General features: G+C 45.8%; 2 protein-coding genes across 2 annotated transcripts; one reads left to right on the forward strand and one right to left on the reverse strand.

Annotated features, from left to right (window-relative positions):
• The first annotated feature begins 4,391 nt into the window (after nucleotides 1-4,391).
• Nucleotides 4,392-5,279, forward strand: LOC136545774 (rapid alkalinization factor-like). The gene has a single exon (XM_066537751.1). It carries the CDS (start codon nucleotides 4,522-4,524, stop codon nucleotides 4,885-4,887), a length of 366 nt encoding a protein of 121 aa, XP_066393848.1. The 5' UTR covers nucleotides 4,392-4,521; the 3' UTR covers nucleotides 4,888-5,279.
• Nucleotides 5,280-6,824: 1,545 nt separating this feature from the next.
• On the reverse strand, nucleotides 6,825-10,032 carry LOC136545773 (rho GTPase-activating protein 2-like). The gene is made up of 5 exons (XM_066537750.1): nucleotides 9,589-10,032; nucleotides 9,343-9,463; nucleotides 9,130-9,249; nucleotides 7,798-8,028; nucleotides 6,825-7,703 (listed from the first exon to the last, which is right to left on the reverse strand). The coding sequence occupies exons 1-5, from the start codon at nucleotides 9,921-9,923 to the stop codon at nucleotides 7,050-7,052; spliced, it is 1,461 nt and encodes a 486-aa protein (XP_066393847.1). The 5' UTR covers nucleotides 9,924-10,032; the 3' UTR covers nucleotides 6,825-7,049.
• Between the last annotated feature and the right edge of the window lie 467 nt (nucleotides 10,033-10,499).

Consider the following 10,499-nt stretch of genomic DNA (forward strand, 5'->3'; position numbering starts at 1 on the left):
GAAGCTTGGAAAATGCGCTACCTTGGCTCAAAAGATGGCACAACCATGAGCACCAAGTGCCAGAGAGCGAGGCAGAGCTACTGGCGCTTGATTGCTAGCCGTGGTGGAGGAGGGGCAGCAAATTCGCCCAGCGGGCTGCGGTGGCGCTCGGTGGCAAGCTTGCTGCGCGCGGGAGGAGGGGCGAGCACGGGAGAGCGAGAGAGCAGGCAGGATGGAGTGGAGAGGAGCGCAGCGCAGTCGGTAGGTGTAGGCGGGCACGTGGGAGCAGACATAGGCCGACTGCGACGTGCGGCGGCGTCGACGGCGCATGGCCGCCACGCGGCGGGCGTGCTCTGCCGTGGTCGGAACGGTGAGCGTGAACGGGCGCGGCGCGTGTGGAGGCAGGCCAGACGCGCGTGGGGCTGGGCTAGGTCGAGGCGAAGCACGCGGCGCTGCGGGAGGCTCACTGGGCCAGCTTCATCCGTATGCCAAGAAGCGAGGCGGCGGCCCGTGAAGGGAGAAAAGAAAATTTCAAATTATATTTTCAAGAAATTTTCAAATACCAGCTTTCAAATATCATTTTGAGCAAGAAGATGATATCTTTTGAAAATGTCCCAAAAATGAAAGTTGATTAGAATTTAATTCTCTACAACTTTGCTTTTATGACCAAAGTCCAATTCTTGATAGATTTTGAATTATAAAATTAAAGTCAATTTTAACTCAAAACCCTAATTTTGGAGAATTATTTTTAAAAGCAAAATTTGGCAATAATTTGAATACAAACTTTGCTCCAAAAATTGGACTAAATAATTCTAGATGATTTACAATAATAGCCAAACATGTTTTACTAGCCTAGCAAACATAATCAGGGCAAAATAACTCTAACAAGTGTATGCAACATTCAGGTTTCACAAACATGTTTCGTATGTTTCGAAGCAGTGTTTCAGTTATTATTTTCATGATTGGGCATGTATGATTAGGATGCTTGATGATGCATGATATGCATGATTTATAGTGCCTAAATGCTGGCATAACACCGGGGTGTTACAATATGGCTTGTTCTTTTTCTTCTCATTTTCATCTTCATTGCTTGAGTCATCTTTCTTGTCCTTGTTCTTGTTCTTGAACTTGTCTTTCTTGGTCTTAGGGCATTGATGTGCTAGATGACCAAGTTCACCATAATTGAAGCAATCCATTTCAGAGATTGACTTTCTTTTAGAGCTTGTGAAGAACTTCTTCTTGCCGTCGAACTTGATGCCACTCTTGTTTAGCTTCTTTAGCATCTTGGCGGCTTTCTTCACCATGAGAGCAAGGTTTTCATCTTCATCTTCATCATCACTCATACTCAAGTTTTGCTTTGCCCTTGTCTTGACTAGCTTTGAATGCTAAGTTCTTCTCTTTCTTCTTGATAGAGGATGAGCCATCTTGTGGCGTAATGTGCATGTACATCTCATGAGCATTGATCTTTCCTAAGATTTATGTTGGTGTAGTGGTGGAAAGATCACCTTGGTGTAGCACGGTCACAATATGCCTATATTTGTCAATGGGGAGGACACTTAAGATCTTTCTCACAACGTCGGATGGTGACATTTGAGTAGGTCCAAGCCCATTGACTTCCTCTATAAGAATATTTAAACGTGAATACATCTCATTAGCACATTCTTTGGGAAGCATCTCAAATGAATTTAGCTTTTTAATCACAAGATGATAGCGTTCCTCACGTTTACTCTTGGTTCCCTCATGGAGCGCACAAACGTCCGACCATAAAGCATGGGCGTCTTTGTGGTTTCTTACGTGGTTGAACACATCTTTGCAAAGGCCTCTAAAGATGGTGTTGCGAGCCTTTGCATTCCATTTTTTATAATTAACCTCATCGTCTTGTAGGTTAGTAGCATCTCAAGGTTTTGGGAAGCCTTGTGAGGTGGCTCTAAGAATACCAACGTCTAGAGCTTCTAAGACGCCTCCATACAAATTTTCTAATATGGAAAGTCATCTCCCTCAAAGATAGGAGGAGGTCCATCCCCGTGAGATATCTTGCTCTAAGCGATTAAGCTTAAAAACGTGAGCATGAGGCTCTGATACCAATTGAAAGGATCAAGATGCCTAAGAGGGGGGGGGGTGAATTGGGCTAATTCTAAATTTTCTTGCAATAATCAAATCCTATGGTTAGCCCAATTAACCCCTTGTACCTAGAAAAGTGTTTCTATTGATCTAACGCACAACGGACTTGCAACCTATGTTCCAAACTTACTTTAGCATGGCAATTCTATGAATGTAAAGACAAGTATTGAATTGCTCAAAGTAAATACTCAAAGTAAATAGAGAGAGGAACGTGGCGATGTTTTACCGAGGTATCGGAGAGTCGCCACTCCCCACTAGTCCTCATTGGAGCACCCGCGCGAGGGTGTAGCTCCCCCTTGATCCGCGCAAGGATCAAGTGCTCTCTACGGGTTGATTCTTCGACACTCCATCACGGCAAATCACCCAAAGCCGCTCACAACTTGAGTTGGGTCACCCATAAGCTCTGCCGGGTGATCACCAAGCTCTCAATCACCACCAAGCCGTCTAGGTGATGGCAATCACCAAGAGTAACAAGCACAAACTCTCACTTGACCACGCGAAGCCTAATGAGAAGATGGATGCACACTTGGCTACTCTTGATTCACTAATGAGGCTACTCTCTTGGATTCTCAAATCTCAATCACTTCACTAGGACCTTGCTCTTCTTGGCACTCACAAACGTGTTTCTCAGCTATTGGAATGAGCAAAAGTAACTCCACATACGAGTGGAGCTTCTATTTATAAGGCAGCCTGAAAAACGAACCGTTATGAGCTTCTGTGGGGTAACCGGATGCTCCGGTCATGTTGACCGGACGCTCCGGTCAGTTCAACCCGTATTTTAGTGATAATGTGTTGATCGGACGCTAGCAGGGTCCGATCACCACTGACCGGACGCGTTCGGTCGCATTAAACTCTTACTGGAACCTTACTGTACTCGATCGGACGCTAACCCCCAGGGTCCGGTCAGTACTGACCGGACGCGTTCGGTCGCAGATTTCCTTCTCTGGAACCTTACTGGAGTCGATCGGACGCTGCCTCTCAGCGTCCGGTCACTTGACCTCTCCAGCGTCCGGTCGCACCGAACGCAGTCTGCTTGATCAAATGAACTGACCGGACCCTGCGGCCAGCGTCCGGTTGCACCGGAGCCAGCGTTCGGTCAGCATTTGACCCTCCATTCACTTCCAACTTTCGAACATATGTGAATGAAGTTTGCTCCATAGGATCATAGGCATATTGAGGAGCTACCTAGAGCTAGTTTTAACAAGTGTGCACCACACCTAACTTACTAGACTCACCTAGGTCAAGCTACCCTCCGTACCCCCCTTAATAGTACGGCCAAAGGAAAAAACAAAGTCCTAAACTACTCTAAGTGTCACTCCAACTCCAATCGACACTTAGAACTAGTCATCCTTAACCTTGTCGTCCATCCTTTGAAAACCGAAACGATTTCCATCGTAGGGGCATGACAACCTTGATTGCCCAATCGATCTCCATTACCATGACCTAACTTAATTGCCTCTGCAAAACACACGTTAGTCATAGTAATCTTATATTGTCATTAATCACCGAAACCCAACTAAGGGCCTAGATGCTTTCAAGTAGTTCTCAGCTCTCACTGTCGCTGTCCTTTGACCAGCACCATCCATCGTGGCGTCCTTTGGTAGGACCGCAGCCAGCAACAGCACTTGGCGATGAGTTGTGCCCATTTGTGCCGTCGTCGCACCGCACACTGCGTCCACTCCTACGACGTCGTGTTCCCTTGTCTCTCGGCCGTTTGGAAGAGCTCCAGCTTCACTGAATAGAATCACTTGCAACCAACCTAACGCTCAAAATGTCAATTGATTCAGGTGGGCATCAGCAGAGAATCATTTCTCCATTTACGCTATGTAGAATCAATTCACTCATCATCCTGTTTTCTCGTAGGAATCTAATAGAATCATTCCGTCAGATAATAAGGAGTAGAGCTGAACATTTAGGGAGCGCTCTCCGAAACGCGGCTTCTCTCTCTGGGGGTGTTTGGTTTCTACACGGGCGCCTAAAATTCCTGTCACATCAAATGTTTGGACACATGCGTGGAGTATTAAATATAGACTAATTATGAAATTAATTACATAACTTGCGACTAATTTACGAGACGAATCTTTTAAGCCTAATTAGTCCATGATTTGATAACGTGGTGCTGCAGTAAACATGTGCTAATAGCAGATTAATTAGGTTTAAAAAATTGTCTCACAAATTAGCCTCAATTTATGTAATTGATTTTATAATTAATCTATATTTAATACTTTTTATTAATATCGACCTAAATTTTCGCCGGACCTCCCTCCCCTTTTCTCTCACGAGCACACGCAGGGGCAGGAGTGCAGGGCTCGCATCACGACAACACACCAAGAAAGCTCACGGGCGCTCTGCCTCCCCCCTCCCTCCTCTCCCCCGTTCCCCAACGCTCTTTCCCCACCGCCGCCGCCGCCTGCATACGCCATGGCTAAGCTCGCGCTGGCCGTCCTCCTCCTCCTGCTGGCCGTGGCGGCGTCCGCGTCGGCCGCCGGCGTGAGCCACCTGGACCTGGGCTTACTCTCCTCGGGGGGCCGGAGCCGGAGGGAGTGCGGCGGCACGGTGGGCGAGTGCCTCGCCGAGGAGTCGGAGTCCCTGGACCTGGGGGCGTACGCCTCCGCCGAGTCCCACCGCCGCGCGCTCTACGGCGGCGGGTACATCAGCTACCGCGCTCTACAGCGGGGCAACGTGCCCTGCTCCCGCCGCGGCGCCAGCTACTACAACTGCCGCCCCGGCGCGCAGGCCAACCCCTACCACCGCGGCTGCTCCCGCATCACCCGCTGCCGCGGCTGAGGTGCCCGGATCCGCCGCCCGACTGCCGTGCCGTTTACAAGTACTAGAGGAGCTATGGAATTTGCTGTAAAGTTACAAGGGGAGGGAGATGGATCCCTGCCCTGCCCCCTACCTAATACCTATGCCATGCCTGCTGCTTATCAACATAGGAGTATACCCTTACTTTCCATTGCTTGATTGGTTGGTTCTTGGATTGGATTGATTGTTACTCCATAAAACAGATTCAGAATTTCCTTTGCTGCTTGCCGCCTTAGCCTGTCCATGAATGGTCTGGAGTGCCACTCCTGGCTCCCTGCTCTCTCTTCGGTTCTGTTCCATCTCATCTCACCTGCATTGCCTGCAGGAATGGACAGCACACACCACCACGAACATGGAAGGATGAAGTTAACATGCGTCCTTGTTTTGAATCTATCTATCTCGTACTAGTTTTCTACTCGCTAAACATGTACGGCACTACAGCGTCTCCTTTGTTTAAGATTACAATAATAGTTCTTGCAGGCTGGATCAGAGGATAGTGATAGCCACGTTGCCTTGCGTGTTTGTTACCTGGTTGATTGATTGGAACCATTGCATTTGACCACACCACAGAAGCATTATTGACAGTATCGTCAGCTAGTCCAACTCCATGACTTGCATGGAGTACATTCTCAGATTGCGAAAGCACAAGCATCTACTAGTTTTTTTAGGGGGGGGTGGGGAACCATAAGCGTCTGCCATGGTTGTGTCTCAACTCTTGCGATTTCTGCTGAGAGCTCGGCGATGAAACGTAAGTATAGAACCATTTCCACCCCCCCCCCCCCCCCCCCCCCCCCCCCCCACCCCAATACTGTATTTCCTACGGTGGATTATATTCGTTTTTTGGACGGTGGGTGAGAGGAATATGTGCCGTGTCCTACGGCGTTGTGAACTGTGAGTGGTGACGCAGCATCATCATCATTCTGCGCGCCATGTGGATTTGCTGGTCGTTTATCGAGGGAATGAATGACCTGTTAATTCGTTTGTCAGCAGAGTAGCTGTAAAGTCTTGAACGCTGCCGGACCATCTATAGAGCTACCTTAAGTCAGTTTTTTAGTTTGACCGCATTAGAAAAAAAAAACGAGCACTAACATTTACGACATCAAAATAGTGTCGTTAGATAGATCATAAAATGTAATTTTAATAGTGTTCTTATTTGGTGTAATAAATAATTTTTCTTTTTTTTCTCTAAAAATTCAGTCGAGACAACTCTATAAGTTGTTTTATTTGGAGACGGATAGAGTACTTGTGAAATGTGTACCCACGTGCACCCAATGTTTTACAATATTCCAATGATGATTAAACTCTACCTAAGAGCCTCATTCTCATATTTATGAGTGGCTTGACCTTTTGTAATTTTGGTTTTTGTATATTATATTATAGTTTCCTTTTAGACTCTTGTACATGAACTCTTTTCTACTTCATCCTAAATTATAAGCCATTTCAACTTTCCTAAAGAGTCAAAATATCTCAAGTTTGACCAAATTTATATAATAAAATAATAACATTTATGATACCAAATAAGTATCATTAGATTCTTCTTTAATTATATTTTCATAGTAATACTTATTTGATATCATAATTTTTTGTAATTCTCTTTATAATTTTGGTCAAGCCAGATGTTTTGACTCTCCAAGAAAATTGGAATGGAGGGAGTTTTAAAAAATGAATTTCACTGAGGCTTTTGCCCCATAGTTTCAGGGGAAAACACATGTGTTTATGCATCGTCCATATGCAATCATGAATTGTTGATATTTGCATCGCTCATTCATCATGTGCAGGGTCCGAAGAACAATTGTTTTGGTTTTAAGTGCAAATCTAGCTGTGCCAATTTAAATATCAATGAAGAACCAGGAAAAAGATATAACATATGGTTAAGACTCAAGAAGTACAATATGCCAGAAAATCTAGTTTCACATGCTTCCAGTTGCAAGAGTTCAGCTGATTACAAAGGTCCAACTAGCTAGAAACTGGTTGTTTCAGCTTCAATTAAACAACACAATTACTCAACTACGCAGCTCATGCAATAGAACGTGCAAAGAATTTTACAAGGACTGAAGGACTGCCAAGAACGATTGGCTTACAACTTCACACACCCTTACAAGGATGATAACCAAACTGAAATCTGCACCCTTGTGAGGATTTGCTTACGAGCAAAGAATAAGCTCCCCTTTTGCAGCACTTCTTACCTCTGCACTCGTCATTTCAGTTCTGATTTCGGTTTGCCTCAGCTCATTGATACTTACATCAGTGGCATTGCTTGTTCTGCCTCTTTCTTCGCCAATTGTGTTACTACCTTCCGTTATGTAATCAGAGGAGCTAAGCCACTCCACCTCTTTCTCTGAGGGAGGAGAATTTCTGCTGTCGCCTTCATCAACACTTTCCCTCACTGATTTCCATTCTAGCCTTCTTAAGAAGCATTCCTCAACATCATCCAGTGACATGTCTTCATTGTCGTTACTGAATCTAACGTAAGGCAAATGACAATTGGTTGATGTGTGCCTCCTGGACACACCAATCAGCTGCTCATTGTCTACTCTTAGTGCAGCGGCCTTGTCAGTATCTTTTGGTCTTTCGTTAGCACTGCAATTATAGTTCTCACTGCCACTGTCATTTTCATCATCCTGTTGGCCATGGCCATCCTCCTCATCAAGTTCATCAGATAAAGATGACGAAGATGAAAATGACGAATAGGCTCCTGCATCATCATCCTCGCGTTCCCGAAGTGTTTTGAGAATCAAGGTTTTGAGCAAGTTCATGACTTGAACAGCATGCATCAGAGCTGTCAGAGGATCGGACATCTGATTGGAGGAAAATTTCGATTTTCTTGTTAGCACATGTGTCATGTCAGCAAACAAGGTTGATGTGTTAGAGGATTTGACAAGAAGGAAATACCTGTGTCATATTGGGTGCAAAAACCATGGCAACATTTCTTGCATTCATCTTATTTGACTCCTCTTCCTCAACAACATCAGCCATGAGCTCAACGACCCAATGAAGAAGTGCAGCCTGGGTTGCAGGAAGAAGCTTTACGAGCTCAATGCATTGCTCCTCTGTGTTGCAGTGAAGGACTTGCTCAGGTGAGAGCCTGTCAAGCACACCCTCAGGGAGTTCTCTGAACCAGGCCTGATTCATATGGACGTTACATAATGTAAACGATCAGACAAAAGGAGATTCAACGACATTGCTCTATTCATGGTTCAGCATTTGCTACAGTGCGGAGTTCTAATGACACAATTAAGTATATTAAATTATCACCACATAGACATGTATTGTTTATTTCTTTTTTTTAAGGCACGTGCAATAGAAAAAGAGAAAAAAAAATGCAAACAAGATATCTGTGGACCACAAATCTTGATGTACAGGGTTGAACTAAACTGACAAGAAACATACATCAGATCCATTTTTATTCCAATAACAATCATACATCATAGCTGGAGAACCCAAACTTCATCTTCTGAACAATCAAAGGTTAACAGTTAACTTAAGAGTTATAGCATCTCAGTTCATACCTAATTCAATATGTACTACTACACTCCATCATGTGCCATATGGGCCTTGATACACTCAACAACAAGTATGCAATTTCAATTGGGGGCGTGGTCTACCACTTAATCACAACATGCTGAGTAAAGTTCTGAAAGTTTAGAATAAATATTTTTCAACGGAAAAGAAATCAACAGCAACTCATACAGTATTTGAAATCATTGATCAAAGATTGTAAAAGTAGCGTGCATTTGTAACACAATAGCATTTCAAGAGACGAATTTCAATACTAACACCTAATGAATTCAGTTTCGCTCCTTCCAGTTGAAGACTGCCTATACTGTCATTGACTCAATATGCCACTTTTACATAGAAAAAGTTAAGCTACCTTCTTGAACTAGAAAATGCTTGAATGATCATTCTTTGAGATTAATACTACTTGCTACTTGATCCTAGACCACTAAAATGTTGTCCCATGTCTTGAGACTATCACAACATTAGGCTCACCTTCCAACTTGCCACGACATTATCGAACAACTTTTGTTTCAGTGTTACTCTTTAAGAGAAAATTGAGAGTATTAAGGCTCAAGTGCTTGCTAATTCCTAGGGTAAATCTCTACTGATGATCATTGATTGTTTGATTTACACGCTAATTCAAATAAACGATAGAATTTAAATGCTAGTGCATCAGTTCTCAGCTATTAAATTGCTCAGCCACACTGACATGGCATTGCCAAATACCTTGATCAAACTGGCAAGGCAGTGCACGTCGATGTCGTCAGGCACGATGCCGCTGTTGAGCTGCTCCCTGACATGCTCCTCCTGGCTGTTCTCCGGGGTGATCCGGAAGATCCCCTCTGCCTGGAATTGCAAAAGTAATTTAAATGGCTCAATTCGACTGTGCTCGGACACTATTTACAACTCCCAAACCCCAAGCTGAATGGCTTGAACAACCTTGAGTCCATCCTGGGCGTACAGCCTCTCTTGCATGAGCAGAAGGATCTTGGGCACCGAGTTCCCCTTGTCGTCATAGCCACACTGCATCGACTCCGGCGACACCCCGAACACGCTGGCGCTGCCCGAATTCAAAAGATGACATCAATAATCAGGCTCGGGACAGAGCATCCGGGCATCAGTATCAGCATCAGCTGGGGACAGGAGTAGAGAGAGCAGAGCTGGGGTTCCCAGACCCGAACCGACCTGGCGCTGGGGACCTGGCCGGGGATCTCGAGCTCGAACTCGACGGGGAGGCCGAGGAAGCCGTGGAGGCGGTCGAAGGTGACGTGCGCGACGTGGCGGACGTCGGTGGGCCAGCCGATCTCCATCCCCCAGGCCGCGCCCGCTGGGTCGTCGGCGTCCGCCATCTGGCACGGCAGCACCACCGACTTGCGGAGCGCGGCCAGCACCAGCGCCAGCACCTGCCCCTGTCCCTGCCCCTGCCCCTGCTGCTGCCCGTCCTCCGCCTTCCCCTCGCTTCCCCCAGCACCACCCCCGCCGCAGCCGTTAGAGCTGGGCACCATCATCACCTCAGCCATGGTCACTCGCTGCGGTCGTGGCTCCTCACGGGCGCTTGGTGGAGCTGGGCTGAGCTGAGCCGAGGTGAGTGACGGCAGGCAACCTCGATTTGGGGAAAGCGATGGCCTTTTAAACGCAGACAGTCGGGGATGATGCTTTTGGCTTTGTGTCGTTGCGGTTGCGATCCGCGATTTTGAATTGGGGGAAAGCTCGTGGAGGCTCGGGCCCAGACGAGACGAGAGGGAGCTCCAACGGCCGTGAAATTCAAATGTCCGGCAAGTTTTTGCACCTGGGTACCTTGAACTTTACCATATCACGAGAAAACACCCTTCAGGGACATTGTGAAGATAAGGAATTTTACTGGATAAATTATTTCCAAATATTATTTTAATAACGAACATAAAGGGGATGGATTCATTTCAGAAAATTGTTATTGTGATCCAAACATATTTCTTATGCAGCACGTGTTTGTAAACGGGATGGGTCCATCCTACTTTTGCAAGCGTCTAGTTCAGAGACATGAAATAAGGGCCTGTTTGATCCCTATCTCTAAACTTTAAAGCTCTAAAAACTTTAGAGCACTTTAGCTCACTTTT

Source organism: Miscanthus floridulus, chromosome 3, assembly GCF_019320115.1.
Source record: "Miscanthus floridulus cultivar M001 chromosome 3, ASM1932011v1, whole genome shotgun sequence".
NCBI lineage: Eukaryota > Viridiplantae > Streptophyta > Magnoliopsida > Poales > Poaceae > Miscanthus > Miscanthus floridulus.